This window comes from Drosophila obscura, unplaced genomic scaffold (genome assembly GCF_018151105.1).
Source record: "Drosophila obscura isolate BZ-5 IFL unplaced genomic scaffold, ASM1815110v1 contig_200, whole genome shotgun sequence".
Taxonomy (NCBI): domain Eukaryota; kingdom Metazoa; phylum Arthropoda; class Insecta; order Diptera; family Drosophilidae; genus Drosophila; species Drosophila obscura.
Window position 1 is genome coordinate 4,641,434 of NW_024542791.1, and position 22,929 is coordinate 4,664,362.

General features: G+C 53.0%; 1 protein-coding gene across 1 annotated transcript; it reads left to right on the forward strand.

Moving 5' to 3' along the window:
• Nucleotides 1-540: 540 nt before the first annotated feature.
• Nucleotides 541-20,836, forward strand: LOC111075668 (cytoplasmic dynein 2 heavy chain 1). Its single transcript, XM_022369112.2, has 25 exons — nt 541-638; nt 745-1,061; nt 1,353-1,437; nt 1,733-1,862; nt 1,921-2,381; nt 2,451-2,979; nt 3,037-3,460; nt 3,528-5,437; nt 5,498-5,714; nt 5,772-6,020; nt 6,100-6,795; nt 6,864-7,046; nt 8,002-8,900; nt 11,648-11,773; nt 11,840-11,974; nt 12,034-12,946; nt 13,026-13,142; nt 13,234-13,347; nt 13,431-13,533; nt 14,125-14,580; nt 14,646-15,972; nt 16,029-17,329; nt 17,388-18,766; nt 18,834-19,130; nt 20,402-20,836. The coding sequence occupies exons 1-25, from the start codon at nt 602-604 to the stop codon at nt 20,681-20,683; spliced, it is 12,687 nt and encodes a 4,228-aa protein (XP_022224804.2). The 5' UTR covers nt 541-601; the 3' UTR covers nt 20,684-20,836.
• The last annotated feature ends 2,093 nt before the right edge of the window (nt 20,837-22,929 follow it).

Sequence of the window (22,929 nt, forward strand, 5' to 3'; positions counted from 1 at the left end):
CCCAAAGCAGCAGCTGTCTCTCAGTATTGAGATGGTACAGCTTTGGCCAAGTCATAAACTTGCTCTCCACCGTGTCTTGTCTTGTCTTGTCCCGTCCCGTCCTGTTGCGTCTCTTGTCGTGTGCGTCCTGCCTGGCAAAGAGCATTTGAGCACGCCCGTACAATTCAATTAATGGACATTCAAATGATATAAACCTGCTGAGGCATTTTTAGTGCAGCCACATCGTCGAGTGGTGCTCCGTTTCATTAGCAAGCACTCTGAGAGCGGGGGGGATTGGCGGCTTATGGCAGGCCAAGGGATGCATGAAAACTGGACAACTTGACCAAACCCTCCCACCCTACTGAGGCGAACACGTGTCGTGTACCCAAAGGAAAACAACAGGTGCAAAGAAAAAGGACACAACGGCAATCCTTGCTTAGCAACGGGACCAAGCCGTGCTCGTGGCAACCCTGCCTGCCACGTTGCCCCTAGCAACCGAAGGGTACAACAAATAGTTGTGTGTTTGGACAAAAGTGAAAGAGTTTGCCGTGAAAACCGAAAGTTAAATCAGCAATCGAATTGGATATATATTTATTCAGTGTACAGAAAAAAACCCCTCAAGATGAGTCAGCGCACTAAATTTATAATAAATACATCGGGTAAGCCATCAGTACCGAGATGGAGCACTCTTTCTGCCCGTGGAGACGGCAAACTAAAACACTCTCGACACCTGACTCTCCTCTTCTGCTGCTGCTGCTGCTGTAGTTGAGTACTTTGCAGCTCGCATGCCGAGCACGGAACTGGATGAGCAAACAGCCACTATACTGGAGTTTCTGGAGCAGGAGGAGCACACGGTTATCTCGGCCGTGCATAATAAATCCGATGGCAAAATCAAATTTCACCATCGTATACCCAACGACGAGGTCTGTTTGCTTTTCTACAAGGTGCCGCAGGTCGCCAGCGGTGGCCAAGGAGCCGCCTCAGCCACTGAGCCCCTGCTGGGCATATTAACACTGGAGGGTGGCCTGGTTAAATCCATTTACAATTCCGTTTCCCGTGTCTACTCACCCGCCGTCGCCCGTGTAAGTTCCATGTGATGTGTAATACAGATCAGATCCCCGAGTAGTGTGCCATGCCATACCGTGCCGTGCAGTGTAGTGTAAGAGTAGTGCCATGGCTCGTCTCAAATTACTTTGCTCTCTTTGGATGCTTCCAGTAGTAGCTGGAAGAACTTTTAATCGCATTTGCGCATAATTCAATCCGGCCTGCAATTGCATTTTGTCAATTATATTTGCTGCTCCGTGCAATGCAATTTGTTTTACCAATAGCCTCATTCGCCTTATCCTTCATTCTTTTCATTCCTCCATTTGCAGCGCAACGAATACGGGCCCGAGCTGAGTGGCCTTCTGGAGAATTTGCACGTGTCGTTGGGCTCCAGTTTGGGACTACCACAGAGCGGTAACTACATATAGCGAGGATTGAGTTGCACAATTGGAATGTTATTATGTACAAAGTTATTCCAGTAAGATATTCCCAGAACAGAACAGAACAGATGCAGAACAGATTATAGGCAGCGTGTTCTGGCTTATTTGCACAAGTTGGCAGCACTGCAGCGATAGATATCTCGATAACCAATGGGATAAAAAGTGCATCCCTGTCTCTCTTATAAATTCCAAAAGACATTCCACTTTTCAACGTCTTTCCCCGATCACGTTTTGGTTCTATTTTACAACAATATTCCAATATTTCACAGGCATTGCCAGTCTTAAGGATGAGATTAAATATTGGAAACAAAAACTGGGCCAGAAATCCAGTTCCCGCTTGGATCGTGAAGCGGCGCAAGTTTTTATTGGAGTGCTGGAAAATATAGAAAAGCAAATCAGGTAAGAAAAATCAAAAAAAATTGCACAAACCAAACCCAATAATTAATGTACAAAGCAGCACAATCGATGGCGGAAATCCCAGCAGCACCATTGAGGAGTTCCTCGACCATGCCCACAACAATCTGGACGAACTGTGGCGGCTGCCCTACAACTACTCACAGCAGCGAATGGCCGATCTGCTGGACATCATTGGCAAGCGGCTGCTGGAGGTTTGCTTGGCTCAGCTGCTGGCGGAGGACATCTGGAGCCTCAATTCGTACCATGTGAACAGCCTGATGAGCCAGAGCATTGACACAGTGGACGCTTGGATCCAGCTGTGCGACTCGCTGACGCGCCTCTTCTGGCCGAATTACGTGAAGCATCCGTGGCTGGGGGAGCCGCATGTGCCCAGGCGCGGACAGCAGTTCAAGGAGCGCCTCAGCGAGATTCGCAATATCAAGCAGTTGTACAAGCAAATAGCCACGCTCCTGGACGATGCCGAGCTGCAGGAGATGTTCCAGGAGCAGGCCCCATTCACTGGTGAGTTGGTAACTCATGGTAACATGTGGGTTGATTGTGACATGTGTCATCGATACGTTCCCTTTGCAGACTTTAACATTTTCGACACCTCGTCGAACGGACAGGCCAAGTGGCACAAGGCTTTGCATCACTTTGAGCAGGTTTTGCAGCCCATCGATGAGCGGATTGCGGCCGCCCTGAAGGCCCAGCTGCATCACCATTTGAGCAATCCGCGACAGGTCATCTTCATCTTCTCGAAATACGAAACTCTGATACAGCGGCCGGCGGTCCTAGAGCTGCTGTCCATCGAGCGCGAGCAGTTCCTGCAATCGTTGCAAATTCTGTTGCAGGATCTGCGCAAGGCCATGACGGACACCAACATGGAACCGGACACGGGCCATCTGTCGGTGATCTGCAACGAGTGCCGCTGGCTGAAGGTGGTGCAGTATCAGATCCAGGAGATCGAGAAGGTTAGCCATCTGATCAGCGGCCGCGAGGGCTTCGACAAGATCAACAAGGCGGTGCAGGAGATCAAGGAGGAGACAGAGTCGCTGCTGCGCACCAACTTTGAGATATGGTCGGGTCAGTGCTCCACAGCCGTGAAAAGTGGCGAACTCAGGTAGGAGAGTTCTCTCCATTCTTGCATTTCCATTTAATCTCTAGCTCCCCTTGACAGACTCCGCGATGATCAGGCTGTCGTGAAGTTCGAGAAGGAGGGACGCCAACTGATGCGAGTTACGTTCAACCCGAAGCTGGTTACCTTCTGCCAGGATGTGCGCGAGTTCGAGAACCTCGGCTACAATGTGCCCCTGGAGCTGCGTGCCGCTGCCACGCATGCGGCCAAGTACATGTGCTATGCGCGGCGACTGCAGCAGATTGCCACGTTCCACAACACCATTGGGGATCGCATGATTCCCTGCCAGCGGCCCATTATGCTGAAGAATGCCCTGGAGCTGCAGCGCCTGGTGCAGAGCGAGACGGTGGCCTGGCAGGACGAGAGCTCAGTGCAGCGCTATGTGAATGTCCTGCAGGCAGCTGTGTCCAAACTCTCGTCGGACAACACTCTGCTTGTGGGCTACCACGAGCAGGCCAAGCGAACGGTAGGGCAGTCGGTGATTCCAGATTTCCTTACGTTCAATTTGACTCCCCGCCCGTCTGTTGTTAAAGGTAATGAAGCTCATGGGCACCGATCTGCTCACCCAGAACCAAGTCTGGAAGGACGAACTGCGGCATTTGCGGGAGCTGCTGGCCACGCTGGAGCGTCAGGGCTACACCCACTTGGATGCCTTCAAGCTGCACTGGGACCACCAGCTGTACAAGGTGCTCGAGTATCAGTACATTCTCGGACTGCTGGACATGAACAACAAGCTGCCGGATATCCACGTGAAGCTGCTGCTGCGCCAGCGCGAACTCTGCTACAGTCCGCCGGAGGAAGAGATCCGGGAGCTGTACTTCAGCCAGCTGCGACGCTTCATCGAGCGACCGTGCAACTTCCACGGGCTGTCGGAGCACAGCGCGGAGCTGTTCAGGTCCATGGTGACGGTGAATCGGCATCACTTTGGACCGCTGTACAAGAGGGCAGCGGAGCTGTTCGATAAGCTGGAGGATTTCAAGACGATCTGGCTGCCCTGGATAGCGCTGGGCTGTGTGGACGTGGAGCAGCTGTGCGGCATTCACCTGAACGAGGCGGATGACTGGGATCGCAATTTCCGGGCGTGCAAGCACTTCAGCCAGCAGTTGGCCAAGCTGCAGCAGGCAGAGGAGTCCATCGATTGCTTGGTCATCGATGTGCTGCCCCTGCGCACCGACATCGAGTTCATCAGCAGGCGCTACTGGGAGTCGCTGTCCAACAGCCTGCGCTCCTCCATCCTCGCGGATGTGGGCGTGGTGCAGGAGTTTCTGCAGAACGCCCTGCAGTTCCTGCAGAACGTGCCCATGGACGAGGGCAGCATCAGTCAGTCGGGCATGAAGTACGAGAAGATCATGAGCGAGCTGCCGCAGATCGGCGAGACCCTCGAGCTGGTGAGGGCCAAAGATGCCTGCCTGGCGGGCTGGTGCAAGGAGCGGGTGACAGCCCTCACTGGCATCCTGCAGCAGTGGGAGCAGCTCCAGCCACTGCTGGAGAATCATGCGGTGATCCTGCAACGGCAAGTGGACATGATCAAGAACCAGGCCCAGACGCAGCTGCAGAACCTCAGGAATGAGGCCGAAAAGTTTCTGCTGCGTTGGGAGTCCACCATCGCCGAACTGGAGTCCAACGAGCAGTCCACTCTGGAGGTGTTCAAGGAGCGCCGCCAGCACTGGCAGCAGCTGCAGACGAAGAAGCAGCAGCTCCTGGACGAGTGCTCCAAATTCAACATGGAGTTCCCCGCGGACATGCTGCGGCCCTTCGCCGAGATCGACACCCAAATGGAGCAGCAGTCAAAGCAGTGGCAGGTGTACGACTCCTTCCTCAGTGAGCTGCAGCCCATCCTGCTGGAGGAGTGGACCATTTATCGCCGTCGTCCCTATGTCCTCAACGAGTTCATTGCCAAGTGGGAGGGCTCTGTGCACGCCTCCATAGACCTGCCCTCGAAGCGCATCCGTCAGCAGGTGGAGCGCCTACAGTCGGCCCTGCCCGTCCTGCAGCAGCTTCAATCGGACGCGCTGAGCGAACGCCATTGGGCGAGGATCTTTCAGCTGCTGCATCGCAGTCAATCGAAGCCCCTGCACTCGATGCTCCTGCAAGATATTCTCGAGGATATGGAGGCCCTTCAAGCGGCCGCCGCCGAGATTGGGAGCATTGTGAGGCAGGCAGCCAGCGAGCAGATTGTGCGCCAGGCGCTGATTGAGCTCGACCAGTGGGCGGTGACGGCGCAGCTGAAGCTCATCGCGCGCACAGATGCCGCCGGGCAGACTGTGTCCCTGATCAAGGACTACCAGGAGGTGCTCAACAAGATTGGCGACAATCAGTCCCTGCTGCAATCGGCCAAGAACTCGGCTGCCTTCGACAGCTTCTCCGATCAGGCCGAGCTCTGGGAGAGTCGCCTCAACACGCTCGACGCACTGCTTACGAGTCTCAGCCACTCGCAAAGACGGTAAGCAAACCACTCCAAGGGCTCGAATATGTAACAAAAACTGATCTGAATGCCATCTAGTTGGGTTTACTTGGAGCCCGTTTTCGGATCGGGAACTCTGCAGCAGGAGCAGTCGCTGTTCAAGCGCATTGACAAGGACTTTCGCTTCGTGATGCGGGAAATCGAAATGGATGCCCGCGTCACATCGCTGATTAAGATAAACAACATAGGCACCATAGTCCATGCCTTGGAGACCCAACTGGCCAGATGTCAGCAGAATCTGATGAGCTACATAACCGTAAGAGCTTAGGCTGCATTGGCATAGAGGCAATCAATCAACTCGCATTTTCCGCAGGACAAACGCAACTCTTTCCCGCGCTTCTACTTCCTGGGCGACGATGATCTGCTGGAGCTGCTGGGGCAGGCCAGCAAGGATGCGGACATCATACAGCGGCACATCCGTAAGCTATTTCCCGGGTGTCACAGCCTGAGCATCAGGCGGGCTGCCAGCGATGCCAATCAATTCTCCATTGTGGCCGTGCACAGTGCCGAGGGCGATGAGCTGCTGCTAAGCCAGCCCGTGGAAATGAAGGGCGACATAGAGGTTAGTCTCACGCAGAATATGAACCATTATGGACCCGTACCCGTACCCGTACCCAATCTATAATCCATTTCCATCAAAGCGCTGGCTGAATCAACTTGTCAGTGCCGTCCAGGAGACGCTGCGTGGCCAGATCCATGAGTGCTACTCGAACACGAGCGCCAACAGCGACAGCCTGAGCGAGCAGCTCCTTGGGAAATATGTCAGCCAGGTGCTGGCCACCGCACGGGCCCTGCACTTCACACGGCAGGCGGAGCAGGCGATTGGCGCCATGGCGCTGGCAAAGCTGCAGCAGCAGCTGAAGGCGGAAATTGCCCATCTGGCGGCAATGAAGCAGCGTGCGGATAGCGGCAGCCTGACGAGCCTTAAGCTGCGTGCCCTGCTCCTGGATCTGGTGCACTATGCGGGTGTGGTGGAGCAGCTGCAGCGGCACAATGTGATGCAGGTCAGCGACTGGCACTGGCTGTGTCAACTCCGATATTATCTGTCCGCCGGAGCGAGTGGCAGCGGCAGTGGCAGCGGCAATGGCAGTGGCAGTCGGCAGGTTTGCGTCCGCATGGTTTATGCGGAATTTGAATACGCCTACGAGTTTCTCGGGCAGGCCAACAAGCTGGTCCACACCCGGCTGACCCACAAGTGTTATCTCATCCTCACACAGGCCATGCACATGGGCCTGGGCGGTAATCCCTTCGGCCCGGCGGGCACTGGCAAAACCGAGTGTGTAAAAGCCCTCGGAGCGATGCTGGGACGACTTGTGTTGGTTTTCAATTGCGACGAGGTGAGAGAGTGCTGCAGCCAAGTCCCTGCCCCAATGCGATTTGTCATTATGTCATGAATTGTTTGCAGAATGTGGACACCGAATCGATGAGTCTAATCCTGACCGGGTTGGCCCGCTGCGGTGCCTGGGGCTGCTTCGACGAGTTTAATAGGCTGCAGGAGGCCACCCTCTCGTCCATATCCATGCTGATACAGCCCATCCAGAGTGCCCTCAAGGAGAAGTCCGACAGCGTTCGAATTGGCGAGCGTCAGGTGAGAGAGTCCGATGAGTTATGAGAGTTGCCTGTGTGTTTCCGGCTCGAACTTATCTTCCTTGTGTGTGTGTGCAAAAAAAGAATGTGCTGAATGGGGTAGGCCAGATGCTTGAACAGTTTACCTTTGTGGAGGCAATAGGAAAGGAGGGAGGGTTATACTTATCTTTCTAAAAATGTACTACTAAGATATAACCCTAGAATAGAAACTCTGTGGATGCGCTCCTGCAGGCTCCAAAGATAAGGCTACAAATAAGAAAAAGTAAGTGGGGTGCCCTTTTTGTATATATATCTATGTATATGCTTATGCATTTAGGTAATTTATTGGTATCGCGGCTGGTTAGCTAGCTTACAAGCTATAGCATGATGCAATTATAGTAGTAATAGTAGTAGTAGTAGTAGTAGTAGTAGTAGTAGTAGTAGTAGTAGTAGTAGTAGTAGTAGTAGTAGTAGTAGTGGTAATGCGCCTTCATAAGAGCAGAGAGCAGTGTGGATCGCGAGTGACAGCGCGAGAGCGAGCTAACAGTCAGATGTTAGCAACAGCGGCGGCCGACTGTTAACCCTTGGCTTGATAACAGCGTGTTTCCCTGAACAGAATTAATGTTGTGGGTAGCTATGTAGATATACTCGTATGTAGATATTTGCTAATTTGTAAATACTCTTAACATATAGGTAATGCTAATTAAGCAGTTGTGTTCCCTTGGATATGCATAAATGTGTCCAAATATCCAGACGTCAATGTAGGAAGTGTTCCCAAAGCCAAGGGAAATACTCCGTTCAATTAAAGCTTATATTTTAAACAGAACTGAATGGAATGTTCACCCTTACGCTTGCCAGTATGAATGTGGTTTTGCATGCTCAGCCATTCCATCCACTCTGCAATACTCTTCATTCCCCCCCTTTTTGAGCCTTGATTCCTTGATTCAATTAGTGTGTAATAATTTTTCCTTGGACAGGTTCAACTGAACCATCATTGCGGCATCTTTGTGACACTGAATCCGGCGGGAGCCGAGTATGGCGGACGTCAGAAGCTGCCCGGCAACATTCAGGCGCTGTTCCGGCCCATCGTCATGCAGCAGCCGGAGCCAGGAGAGATTGCCCGTGTCATGCTGTTCGTTGAGGGATTTACGGCGGCCGCAGACATCGCAGCGCGCATCGTGGAGCTCTTCGATTTGTGCGGCAAGATGCTGTCCGCCCAGCGACACTACGACTGGGGACTGCGAGAGCTGAAGACGGTGCTCCTGGTCTGCGGCGAGGGACTGCGCGGACAGCTAACGAGCGGCTCTAATGAGCAGGCGGCGGGCGCTAATGAGCAGCTGTCCGTTGTGGTCCAGTGTCTGCGCTCCTCCACCATGTCCAAGCTGGCGCCACACGATGTCTCGCGCTTCGAAATGCTGCTGCGTAATGTGTTCCCCGAAATTGGCACCTCGGAGACGGCGGCGACCCCACTGCAGCAGTCATTGGCCGCTGCCGCCGGTACGCTGGGCCTCTGTCCCAGCGAGAGGCAAATTGAAAAGGCTCTGCAGCTGCAGGAGCAGCTTCAGAAGCGCATGGGCGTGGTGCTGGTGGGTCCGCCGGGTTGCGGCAAGTCCACCATCATGGCCCTGCTGCGGCAGGCCCTCACCGCCTCGGGCATGCAGCTGCGCGTGCTCACCATCAGTCCCAAGTCCATGAGTCGCGTGCAGCTGCTCGGACGCCTCGATGCAGACACGAGGCAGTGGCAGGACGGCGTGCTCACCCACACGGCGGTGGCAGTCAATCAGGAGCCGGCCCAAGTGCACTCGTGGATTGTGTGCGACGGCAGCATCGACCCCGAATGGATAGAGGCCCTCAACTCTGTGCTGGATGACAATAAGTGAGTACGGACGCCACACAGTTTGGATTTAATTTTGTTCATTTGTTTAGCAAGTGTTTGTTTTTTGCTACTTATATTTTGCTCGTATTTGCGCATAAATTCGTAATAATTATAATTATTTACGGCTGGCCATTTATCATTATATCATTATATCATAGGGTGTGTGTGTGTGTGTTTAATCGTACAATTATCGTTATATCGTATCGTTATATCGAATCTCAATTACCTTAAACTTGCAAATATTGTAGGAATGCGCGTATGCATGCATATCCATCTATCACTTAGCGACTAAACAAAATACGTACAGACCTAAAAAACAGAGAGAAATGCTGAGGCGATGACAACAACTAATCCGGGCGGGGGGTAGTTACGGGGAAGCCCACAAAATGTTACGTTGCGCACACACACTCACACACACACAACGCAATCAACGTTACGTTGCGCAACGTAACGGCATTTTACAAATGGCAACTTAACGTAATACTCAAACAGAAATATGAATCTAGAGTTGTGACTTCTATCAGAAAGAAGGGAGGGAGGGAGGCGGGGAAGACTACAGCTAAGGGTTTAAATATTGCAAGGAGATTGGATACTGAAGAACAGTTAAAGCATTGACAGCAATACAGGATACTGGGGACACAAACGTGCCCATGCCACTGCCACAGTTTACATTCACTTTAACATGCGGATCAAGTCACAGATGTTCAGGCAGCCCATAAACTGGGGGCAACGCACTTTTTTACACATCATAAAATCAGAAATAGGAATCACAAAAATCATTCAATCACAACTCTAAGTACAGTGGGCTCTCCAGACCAGACCAGACCAGAAAAGACCCCACTGTAGGCGTGTGATAAGTGTGATTTAGCTGGCTAGCGTTGAGCTTAAGGACTAAAGGCGAGAATCGTTTCACTGCTGCGCATGCTGCAACTGTTGAGGCGGTGGCTGCTGATGTGTGGCTGGTGGTGGCGGTGGCGGCAGTGCCACAGACGGTGGCGGCGGTGGCAGCGCCGCCGATCGCATGTGCTGCATGTGCGCCTGCGGTGCCATGTGCTGGAACATGTTGCAGTGCTGCTGCTGCTGTTGCTGCTGCAGATGGAGCTGCTGCTGCTGTTGCTGTTGCTGCTGCTGCTGGTGGGCACTGAAGTGGTGCTGCTGTGGCTGGGCGGGATTCACGTCGGGCGCTGTCTGCAGTATGATCTCTGGCTCCAGATTGAGAGCCATATCCTGATCGTCCTGCGTGTGCTGCGGAACGCCCCGCAGCGAGGCCAGAGCAGCCGCCTGGGCAGCGGCCATGGCCGAGGCGGACACATCCTGGCCGTACTCCTGCTTGATGCCGTTCGGCGGACCCGCATACAGCGTGGCACTCAGATTCTGGTGCAGAATGGGGTGGCACAGTTGCGGCATCAGCGTGACGCTGGCGATGGGCAAGGCGGGGTGCGCGAACGAGCGAGGCGGATACAGTTGCTGCAACTTGTTCAGCTGCTGCAGGTGCGTGGGCGTGGCATGGGCCGGCGGCGTCAGCTGGGTGAGTGTGCTCGCCACGGACGTCGCATGCGACATGTTGCGGCCCCGCTGATGTGGCAGCTGGTGGTGCTGCTGCTGCTGCTGCTCCTGGAGATGCGTGGGTGGCGGCTGCTGCTGCTGTTGCTGCTGCAGCTGCTGCTGCTGCTGTTGTTGTTGTTGTTGCTGGCCCTGGGAGGTGGGTGGCAGACCCACCTCGGGCTTGACAACAGGCACTGGCGGTAGTATGGCCGCAAATTCGGGCGGCAGCTGCGAGGGATCGGTCACCAGCAGTCCCTTCTTGCGGTCCTTGCGTATCTTGTCGCGCAGCTTCTCCAGCTGCCGAAACGCCTCGTTTGCCCTGCGCGCCTTCTTCCTGTCTCGGTCGCGCTCCTGCTCCAGCCGCCGGTACTCGGGATTCATGCGCTTAATGCGCTTCCTCTCGCGATCCCTCTCCCGCTGTATCATCTTCAGTCGCAGCTCCTCCTCGGGGGTTAGCTGCAAATCAAAGGAGAGGGGGAACACATATTAAAGCAACACGTTCTGGAGCCTTCAGCATCGGGGTTTGGGGGTTTTGTATGGGGAGGGGTGGTGGTGGATGGGTTTGGAATGGGTTTACACTATGCAAAAAAACAAAAGGGTTCCCCCAGTCGCCATGTCCTTTCCCTTTCCCTTTCCCTGTCCTATTCCCCAGTCCCAGTCCCTACTTAAGCCTATTTCTAAGCGTGTGTCTGGTGCGGGTGTGGGTGCGTGTCTGAGTGTGTGTGTGTGTGTGTGTGTGAATGAGTGTTGGGGATTTATATTGATAAAGATAGATATATATATTTATTGGAAAAATGCTACGTTCGAGCGTCGTGCCTTCTTGCGAAATCGGTCGCGTTCGCGCTCCATTCGCCGATACTCGGGATTGAGGCGCTTAATTCGCTTTCTTTCGCGATCCCTTTCGCGCATGATGAACTTGTGGCGCGCCTCCTCCTCGGGTGTCATCAACTGGAATTATACAGATGGGAGATCGTTTTTTGTTTGTATAGAAAGGCAGCACAAATTCGTGTCGATCGATCGTTGGTTGAAGTGTGTATGTCTATGTGTGTGTGGTTGCTTTTTGGTGTATGTGTGTGTGTGTGGGTGGACAGTGAGAGTGAGGTGCAAAACTAAACGGGGGAAAGAAAACTCTACATCTACATTTTATGTATTTTTTGTTGACTGATGGCTCTTGTCTTGTCTTGAATTGCTTGCTTGGACAGACTCCTGACCCTGCCATCCGGCTGGCGTATACAGTTCGGGAATAATGTGAATTTTATCTTCGAAACGGACGATGTGCGGCATGCCTCCCCCGCGACCATTTCACGCATGGGCATTGTCAATATGAGGTAAGAGAGGATACCTATATATAATCTATATAGTGGACATAATCCAAAGGGGAATCTCTGCTGCAGCTACGACTACTATCCCGCCCAGGAGCTGCTGCGGCACGAGCTGTCCAAGGAACCCTTCGGGGATCTGCTGCAGAGCTACGTCGATGGGAACTTCAACTATGCCCTGGATTGGCTGGAGAATCAAAATTTGCTAAGGTAAAAGTGTCATTTCCATGTCTTGCCCGTATTAATAGTTCTGTTTTTTTTGTGTGCAGTCAACTTCCTGGCATCAGTCGCGCCAATCTGCTGCGTTCCCTGCTGCTGCAGCTGCACGGCGCTCAGTCGTTGGAGGAGTACGGCGCCGCCACGCTGCGCGCTCTGTTCGGTTACATGCCCAACGATCGTCAGGCGGAGTTTGCCCAGCTGATGCTGCAGCACGCCAACCTGTATGTGGCACAGCCCAATCACGCAGATCTCTGCTACTACGACAGACAGCGCCATGCCCTGGAACAGTATGCAGTGGACGCGATGGAGCGGCCGGAGAACGGCAGCCACCTCATAGTAAACGCCTATGTAAAGTCCTACATGGGCATACTGGAGACCCTGCTCAAGGCGCCGGGCAACAGGACTCCGCCGTTCATGCTGGTGGGTCCCAGCGGTGCGGGCAAGACGCTGCTCCTGCAGCAGGCTGTGCTGGAGCATTCTGGCTATCAGTTGGCCACCATCAACTGCTCCACACAGCTCAAACCTGGCTATGTGCTGCACACGCTGCGCACCCACTGCGTGACGGTGAGCGGAGTGCGGGGCCGGGAGTACAAGCCGAAGCAGGCGCGCCTGGTGCTGTTCATGAAGAACCTGGATCTGTGCCAGCTGGATGCGTGGGGAGCGTGCGAAATTGTCGAGCTGCTGCTGCAGCTGGCACAGCGCGGCGGCTTCTATGCCGAGAATCTCGAGTGGATTAGCGTGAGCGGATTGCAAATCTGCGCCTCCATTAGTGAGAATTTGCTGAAAATTGCACCGCGCTATCTGGCGCTCAACCAATACGTGCGAGTGGCCCGGCCCACGTCCACGGACATGCTGGCCATCGTCCAGTGCCGCCTGGAGCCGCTGCTGGACGAGCACTTCAGGCCGAGGGGCAACGTCAATTTGCAGCATGTCAGCGAGTGTCTGATGGAGTGCTTCGAGAAGGTATCTATCGGGCCCAGTTGGGATGGGCATCGCATCTGCTAATTGACTTTCTCCCCCCCCCCCCACCACACTTTTCCAGCTGCAGGCTACGCTCACTCCGATGGGAGTGGGGCAGGCGCACTACCAATTCAGTCCGAAATGCATCATGAAGCTGCTGGATGCACTGGTCTACTATCCCCCCAGCGATTTCAACGAGGTGCGTTTGCTGTCTGCCGTCTGCCGTCTCTTTGACTCCAAAGCTAATCACATTCGTCCCCCTCCCCACAACCCTTACATTCCCATTGCAGGCCCTCTACTGCGAGCTTTTGGGCATGTTCAGGGACCGATTGGTCAGCGAGGAGCATGTGCAGCAGTTTGAGGCGATACTCAAGCAAACGATGCGCAAATATTATGGCAAGGAGGTGGGCTATTACAATTATCCGACTGTTGGGCCTAATGAAACCCTTTTTCTCCCCCCAACAACACCCCACCCCACCCCGTGCAGAAAGTGTTCTTTGTGCCCAAGTCGGCCAAGTCAAAGGGCGTGCTGCATGGCCTGGCCCACGATGAGTGGCTGGAGGAGGTGCAGCGACAGGTCACAGTATGCAGTGAGTATGAGGAGTAGGACCCCTGGGTGCTGGTGGTTAATGGTCAGATGTCAGATATCACAGTTGATTCAGAGTTCTCACGCAGTTGAAGTTGTCCAGCTGTCAGCTGTCTGGTCTGGTTTGGTCTGGTCTGGTAAAAACCATTCCTATCCCTCTCTCTCTCTCTCTCTGTCCCTCTGTGTGGACTTTGAATCAAGTCAAGTCAAGGCTGTTTTCAAGACAAGAAGAGTTTTGAATATTTGATATAAATCGGGAGATAACTACACTGGGCCTTGGCGTCTGCTTGCGGAATCGGTCCCGCTCTCGCTCCATCTGCCGGTACTCGGGATTCATGCGCTTGATGCGCTTCCGCTCGCGATCCCGTTCCCGCATGATGAACTTTTGGCGTGCCTCCTCTTCGGGGGTCATCCACTGAAAGTACATAGAGAACGGGTAGAAAAACAAACAGAAAGTTTGAACTGAGAATCGGTTCTATCAATTGGAAGGCAACACAAGAAGAGAGGGAGAGACAGACAGACAGAGGCGCAGTTCAACGCTGTCTGGGTGGGAGGGAGCTCTGGTCCCTAATCTTTTCCCTTTCCCCCCCTGCAGACACCGAAAGCTACAGCATTGCTGCACCCATAACAGCGGAGCTGCTGCATCACACGGCCAAGGTGGCGCGTGTTTTGTCCCGGAACGATGCCCACATGCTGATTATGGCACAGGCTGGCGGACGCCACTTGGATGCCATTTATGCGGCGGCCAGCATGCAGCAGGCCAAAGTGCTGACCCTGCAGGGAGGCCCCGCATACGACCTGGCCGAGTTCTACAACGATCTGAAGCTTGCCATGCAAGCGGCTGCCATGGAGCAGCAGATGAGCTACCTGCTGATCGAGCACTGCTGGCTCTCGTTTGTGCCGGAGATACTGAAGCCCATTGAGGCCCTGCTCGAGGGCAGTGAGATCTTGGAGCTCTTTGGCGACGACCTGGAGGCGGTGGCCAGCACGCTCAAGCAGGCGGCACAGTTGGAGGGATATCAGGAGTCGCTGGGAGCGTATTTCATGAAGCGTACGAAGGAGCAGACTCTGGGGGGAATCTATTATACATATTTATCTGATATTTCTGCCTCTTAGGTGCCAGAGAGAATCTGCATCTCATTTTGGTGCTGGATCCCAGCAGTGCCAGGGTTCAGGACTACTTCAACAGCTGCCCGGCGCTGCACCGCCAAATGGATTTACTTTATGTGCGTCCAGAGAGCAGGGAAACGCTGACCATGCTGCCCAAGCAGTACATTGAGCTGCTGAACGATGCGGCTGCCGGGGGCAGTGGCCGTGGCAAGGTGCCCGTGTGCAGCCACTTCACGGACGTGGCGGAGGAGCTGCCCCAGGAGCAGCCCCCTCAGCGCTACTACCAACTCATCGCCAGCTACTATCACATGTACAGCAATGCGGCGGCGGAGATTGACCAGCGGCTGGGCAAGCTGCAGCTGGGCGTGGACAAGCTGGCCGCCGCCCATGGACTGGTGGACACTCTGAAGTCGAATGCGGCCGCCCAGGAGCAGGCGTTGGGCGAGAAGCGGCAGCTGGCGAATGACGCACTCGAAATGATCTCGGCCACGATGCGGAATGCCAACGATCAGAAGTCGAGCATGCTGGAGCTGAAGCAACAGACGCAGCAGAGCAGCGAGCAGCTGAAGCAGCGCCAGAGGGAGATCCAGCAGGAGCTGGCCGAGGTGGAGCCCATCCTGGCGGAGGCCAGCAATGCGGTGGGCCAGATCAAGTCGGAGGCCCTCTCCGAGATCCGTTCGCTGCGCGCCCCACCCGAAGCAGTGCGCGACATCCTCGAGGGAGTGCTGCGCCTGATGGGCATACGCGACACCTCGTGGAACAGCATGAAGACGTTCCTCGCGAAGAGAGGCGTCAAGGAGGACATTCGCTCGCTGGATCCGGCTCGCATCAGTCCCGAGAACTGTCAGGCCGTCGAGAAGCTGCTGGCTGCCAAGGGCGACTCCTACGAATCGAAGAATGCGAAGCGGGCCTCGGCAGCGGCTGCTCCTCTGGCCGCCTGGGTGCAGGCCAGCGTCCGCTATGCCCGCGTCATTCAGAGCATCAAGCCCCTGGAACGGGAGCAGAACGAACTGCAGCGCAATCTCAGTGCCGCCGAGAACGAGATGCAGGAGCTGGCCAGTGGCCTGGACGATGTGGACAAGCGGGTCAAACAGTTGTCGGCCAAGCTGCAGACCTACACCCAGGAGGCAGCAGTGCTCGAGCTGAAGCTACAGGAGGCCAGTGACACTCTGCAGGCGGCCGAGCTGCTGGTGGGCAAACTGAGCGCGGAATATGCCACCTGGAGCGATCAGCTGGCGGAGCTGAAGCGGGCCCACAAGACACTGGATGGCAAGACGCTGCTGCTGGCTTTGGCCATCAATTACTATGCGGGAATGGGCTTGGATCAGAGGCGGTAAGTGGAGTAGAGGAGTCGGGGCAGGCCTTAAGATAACGTCGATCTTTTCACAGCTCCTCCCTGAAACGGCTGGCTGTGGACTTTCATCTGCCTGGCGACTTCAATCTGCGCCAGACGCTGCTCACCGAACAGCAGCAGATCATTTGGGAGAGCCAGGGACTGGCACGGGATGCCCAGATCATTGAGAGTGCCGCACTGCTGGGGGAGATGCTGTCGCTGCCGTTTGGCAGCTGTCCGGTGCCACTGCTGCTGGATCCCACCCAGACGGCGGCCGTGTGGCTGATGGCCTACCTAAGGGGCAGCGGGCGAGCCTGCGAGTCGGTCACCCATGGCAACGAGCGGCTCTGCTATCAGCTGGAGCTGGCGGTGCGCTTCGGCAAGACCTTTCTGGTCACGGACTGCGAGCAGCTGCGGCCGCCCCTGCTGCAAATGCTGCAGGGCCACGTCTATGTGAGGTTCAACAAGCGACAGGTGGCAGTGGGCTCGAAGCTGGTGGATCTGCACGAGAACTTTCAGCTGGTGCTGATAAGCAAGTCGCATCGATTGGAGCTGCCGCAGGAGCAGCGGAGCCAACTGAGTCTGCTGCGCTTCACCGTGACGGCAGCCGGCCTCGCCGATCAACTGATGTCCAAGGCCATTGTGCTGAAGAATGCGCAGCTGGAGCAGCAGAGGATCGAGCTGTTGCAGCGCGAGGGGGATCTGCTCAAGCAGCGCATGGAGATGCAGGACAAGCTGTTGGAGCAGCTCTCCAAATCGGAGGGCGACATTCTGCGCAATGAGCAGCTGCTGGCCAGCCTCAACGAGGTGAAGCAGAGCAGCGCCCAGATCGACGAGGCACTGCAGCAGAGTGGCGTGGTGAAGGCCACACTGCTGGCCCAGTTTGGTGCCCTGAAGGAGCTGTGCGCCCGAGCTGCCACGTTCTATGCGGGCCTGATCCAGGGATACGAGCTGTCTGCCATGGTCTACATAGAGCTCTTTCTGGGCGCCCTGTCGAGGGACCAGCGCGACGAGTCGCAGTCGTACGGCTTGCTCGTGAGGAGTGTCTATCTGAATCTGGCGCGAGCCACGCCGCGCGACAGCCAGCTGTCCCTCTCGCTGTGGGTCTGCCATCGGGCCTATCCCGAGCGACTCGGCGCCAAGGAGTGGGATCTGTTCGTGAACAACTTCATGGGCAGCGCGGACGGGAGTGTGCTGCTGGGGAATCTGGGCCGGCTGCCCGACTGCATGGCCCGAGAGGCGCAGCTGAAGCTGGCCCTGCTCGTGCAGCTGCTGCCCGATCTGCGGCAGAGACTGCAGCTGGACAAGGACTACATCTGGCGGGGCTTCATCGAGCGACAAACGGACGATGTGCTGCGTGAGTAAAACCAGGGATTAGTCGGTGAATTTCTCTTGAATGTTTCTCAAACTTACAGCTGCCATTGGGTCCAGTTTCCATCGCGTGCTCATCGCCCAGATCTTCAGGCCCGACCTGATGCTCCAGCAGCTGCGTAAGGTCAGCAGCGAGCTGCTAGGGATCTCGCCCGAGGCGGCCACCCAGCCCTCGGTGGAGCAGCTGCTGCAGCAGAGCAGCTGCGATCGCCCCATCCTGATGATCAGCCAGGCGGAGAGCGATCCCACGACAGAGCTCAAGAAGTGGGGCAGCCAAAAGTACCAGGAGATGGCCATTGGGAGGGGCAGTGAGAGGAGGGTGCTCGCCGCAATGCGCGAGGCAGCGGCCCAGGGTCAGTGGCTGTGCGTGAAGAATGTGCACCTGGTGCCCGACTGGCTCGGCCAGATGGAGCGCGAGCTCAGCGAGATGCCCAAGGCGAAGGAGTTCCGGCTGTGGCTGCTCTGCGAGTCCACCCAGGGATTCAGCGAGTCGGCCGTCTACAAGTGCCTTAAAGTGCGCTACGAACAGCCGCGCGGACTCAAGCAGATCGTGCTCCGCATGCTCCAGAACTATGCAGCGGAGCATCCGCAGGGGACATCCGCCAAGCAGCAGCAGCAGCAGCAGCCCAAGAGCCTGAAGATGCGACTGGTGTTCTTCATCCTGACGGCCGCCCTCCAGCAGCGTCGCCAGTACATCCCCCAGGGCTGGTCGAAGTACTACGAGTTCGGCGAGGCGGATCTAAAGGCCGCCATGGGTGTGCTCGGCTGGCTGGACACTCAGCTAAACTCCGGCAGATGCGACTGGACACTGCTGCAGCGCCTGAGCGAGGCCCTGGCCTATGGCGGGCGCGTGAACAACCTCAGGGACCTGGAGATACTCCGCAGTTACCTCACCCAATTCTGCTGTGCGGATGTGCTGAGCAATCGCTGGTCACCGCTGGGCCTGGCCATGTCGCTGCCCACCAGTGGACAGCTGCAGGACTACTACACAGCGCTGGACAAACTGCCGGATGTGGATGAGCCGAGCATGTACGGCCTGGCGAATCAGGCGCAACAGCAACGGGAAATCGAACAGGCCCGCAGGGTGATCAAGGAGCTGAGGGGCTTGCACTACGGCGGGGCAGGAGAAGCCTCTGCTCCCGGGGAGGGGCACTCGAGTGAGCGTCAGAAGTTGGAGCATCAAATCAAACCCCTGCTGAGTCTCTGGCGCAAGCTGGCAGGCGCCTGCACCATTGCCCAGACATCAAAGACGGCCAAAGCGGCGGCAGAGGACTCGCCCTGGTCGCTGTTCGTGCTGGCGGAACTGCAGCTGGGCGCGCAGCTGTATCGCACGGTGCACCAGACGCTGTCGCAGATGCACGCCTGGCTGAAGGATGCCCATGAAGTGGATCACAGTAGCCTTCGCTCTCTGGCAGAACAGCAGGTGAGCAGGTGCACTCCCCTCGAAAGGGTTTTCCCTCCGACAAATAATGGATTCCCTTCCTTGATAGATTCCCTCCGCTTGGCTGAAGCTGTGGCCCGGGCCCAGCAGCAACAGCGCCGTGGACTACCTCCGCGCCCTGATGGTGCGCGCCCAGGCGGCGGAGAAGCGCTACCAGGAGCAGCTGCATCTGCCGTTTGCCGAGCAGATCGACCTGCTGCATGTCTACAACTGCGAGAATCTGCTGGCGTGCCTGAAGCTGCTGCAGGCCCGCACCTTGGGCGTCTCCGTGGAGCGACTGGCGCTGGAGAACGTCCGAAGGTCTGGTGAGGATTCCACCATCGTCCTGCAGCTGTTGCCGCTCAAGGTAGGCACTTTTTACCACCCAATATTTCTGTGGCGCCTTGGCGACGCCACCCCGCTTCCAACCATTGCCTTGCTGCCGCAGCTCTTCGTCTTTTCTCCTCCTTCCCTTTTCTCATGTGTTTGTTTCTCTTACCTTCCCCATTTTGGCCATAAAGTGCGTCTCCAGCTTGCCGTTTCCGCTTTTGGCGACACTTGGTTTGCTATGGTGCTGCTGCTGCGCCTTTTCACAGCATTTAAATTGTCTGCAAAATTGATTTTGTTGCAGTTTTTGGGTTTTTTTCACGCCGCTTCTTTTTTTGTTTTCATTTGATTGACATTCCGGCACAGTGTGACCAGTAGAGGTGTCAAACCATCGAGGGCACTATCGATAGTATCGATGTTTTGTTGCTAGCCGCTACTATCGATGGTTTTGCGACTATCATGATAGTATCGAGCTACAGTCGTTGCGCTTCTGCTATGTTTGGATTGGCTGCTTTAAAATACGAAGACACATTTGTAAACAAATCGACAGATGGCATATAATTTTTACAATGGACAAGTTCCTAAAAGGTTTCAATGGTTTTTTAATAATTATTTGAGCCCGATAATATCACGATAGTATCGATTGTTTTTTCAAAACATTCAACGTTGATATTCCTCGATCTTGATATTCCGTTTAATATTACTAGCTAGCTGGGACTCGCAGCCCTAAACAAATAATTATATCCGATAGATACATAAATTTTCTACAAGATTGGCAAGTTTTCAGAAGTCATTTTTATTGGATTATTTACATATTAAGGTTTAAACAAAAACAACATAAAACGAATGTGAAGTCGTTTTGTGGCGTTGCCAGACTCGTGCAATTCGTAATTGCTGCGGGCTGCCATACCATGATATTTTGTGATATGAAATTCGTCAATTTTCATATTCAGTTTAATATTACTAGATAGTTGGCCCTCTCAGCCCCAAACAAATAATTTTATCCGATAGATACATAAATTTTGTTCAGAATTTGCTAGTTTTTAGAACTCTTTTTCATTGGATTGTTTACATATTAAGGTTCAAACAAAAACGGCCAACGCATAAAACGTAAATGTTGACTAAGTGTGACGTCATTGTTGCCTGTCAAGCAGGTTTCTGCTTTGCAACAAAAATACGCCAGATGGCGCTTGCAGCTGTGTGGGGTAAACTTTTCTATAATTACGCTAGGGGAGCCACGCAATAACTGAAATTTGATTTGACATTTAAAATATTTTTAAATTTTCCTTAAATTTTCTTGACCTGTTCCAGATTGATGGCGCCAAGGGCTCAATGGAGAAATCAAATCCCTTCTTTATCACCTACAAAGTGAAGGAGGAGACTGGCCAGTCAGCGGCACAGCCCTCAAGATATGGCAGTGGCAGCAGGAATACCCTGTATCCCTCGAAAATCAATGAATCGGCTCCGAAATTACCCTTGTATTCGCGTGGAAGTCGCGACAAACTAATCTGCCACCTCCATGTGGACAATGTGGATGGAACACCTGAACAGATTCTGCTCGCAGGCACCGCCCTAATCGTCGATGATTATTAGATTTAAGAGATGATGAGCCGAAAATAATAGAGGGACTGCTGGTTCTGTCATTAAACCTTTCTAGATCCCTCGGAAAATAAAATAATTTTCTTCAATAAGTTTTGGATGCTAATTGCTAATAGGAAATTAAAACCAGAAATCAAAAATGAAAGGCAGCCGCTGAAAAAAACTCTGGAAATCCTACATATTTCTAGTAGAGCTTTTGGGGTGTTAGGGAATAGACAGTACCAACTCCACTTTGCAGTCGTTTGCGGGTCAGCGATGAGTATAAAAAGGAAGAGCCGGAATACGATTAATAAACTTCAATAAAGATTTTTCAAGGCATGCAGAATGCAGGGTTATAACAAAGAACCTGCAGGAATATATGTTCAACAATTATTCCTGAAGTGAATGGTGCAAGATGGAGGCAAAAACTGTGCGCAAAACCAAAAAGAAAGATGAAAATTATTTTTTTATATTATATTATGCCGATACTAACACAATCACTTCTTTGTCAGAGTGCATTTTTTTTCTTATTTTAATTTTAGTTGAATTTTACAGTTGTTTACTGATTACAAAACAAAGCTGTTTCATCACCCCTATTTTAGTTATGTTCCACACACTCACGGAATAACTAGCAAATTCCTGTCAGGAATTTTCCGCAGTGCTGGAAACAGGCCAAAGGATCCTAAATATGATCCAAGTTAGTTTTTTGTTTGTAAATCTTTGAAAAGTGCCTAAGTGCGGTGAAGCATACCCGTATAACTATTCCTTTCAATTAGTTGTTCCGCCTAATTGTTAATAAATATTTCAAACACAAACAATTAGCCATCCAAAAGGCGAACGGCAGCAGAGCCATTAAATATTCAAGTCCACATAAGTGTCTGTCTGTGTGTTTGTGTGGGTTGGGGTGGGTGGCTGTTTCGGGGATGCCCAAAAAATTAATTTGCTTTTGCCTAAAGGATTGCGCTTGCGTCCGTCCCTCATAATCTGCTCATATTAAACTAATTGCCGTAAATTTCAACAACAAACTGCCATAAATGTTGGCCATACTTTTAGTTGCCAAGAAACCAGCGCAAGACCCCAAGCCCCACACCTCCAGAACATCTTACCGTCAAAAACTTGTCTTAACTTTAATTAAGTGGCATTATGTTCAATTAGGCAAAAGTTTCCAATATGCAAATTAACACAATTTGTGTGTAAAGTGCCTGCTCCCGCTGAGGGGAGCGCCCTGCCGAATGGGGGCGGGGGCAATGTCTACTTCTGAGGCAGATAAATTTCCACCACACAGACACACAAATCAGGGCGGGCTGCTCTAATAGAGGTGGGCGTGGCAGTTTGTTAATACATTTAGCATATTTCCACATTTTCAAACAGATATCTCTTTCTGTTTCCCAAGATTGTGGCATTTAGCTGTTGGCAATACATAATTTATTATGTCTCAAATGGCAATTGAGTTTTGCCAGAAATTACAGGGTAGTGCGGGTAGGTACAGGGTGGGTGAATAAGGTGGGTGCGTTTGGATGGATAGTCAAAAGGGATAGAGGTACAGTTTGAGCAGAATTTGAGGAAAATGTTGTCCCTTTTGGCTTTTGGCTAATTGATCCAAATGGGATTTGAATTCATATGTAGAAAATACTCTCTAGTGTTTGAGGATCCTTTGACTTTACAGAAAGTTTTCTTTGAAAAAATATAATATATAATATAATAGATTGTTTTCTGAAAAAGGCAGCAGAAAATGGCCAAAAATTGGACTAGAATTTACTCCCATTTCTCACTCCGATTTGATTCCATTAACTTTACATGAGCATGACAATCTGATCGGCAGAATAACATTCATATCATTAATTATTTTTCTCATGAAATCTGCCTGTAAATATAATCTTTAAGTACTTCTTCCGCCGACATACTTCAAAGTAGTTCTTGCCAAGCCATGGCACATTAATGAGCGATTCCATCAATTCCACGAACGATTTTCCCCACCGCAAAGTTTGATTACCAGCGTGGCCAAATATTCCACATTTAATTTTAAATGCTTGTGGCTGGGAAAATGGCTAAATGGAATACCCATGGGTATATCCCTCACTCCTTTCGGGCTTAATTAACAAACGCAGGACTTTGGGACCGCCCTCAGTCCGACCCTTAAACTCCAATTGACGATTAAATTTCAAATGTCTAATTTGTAGTTGATGGTCGGATAATTCCCTTATTCACACGAACATATCTTCATACATACAATATACTCGTATGTATGTATATGTGTGTGT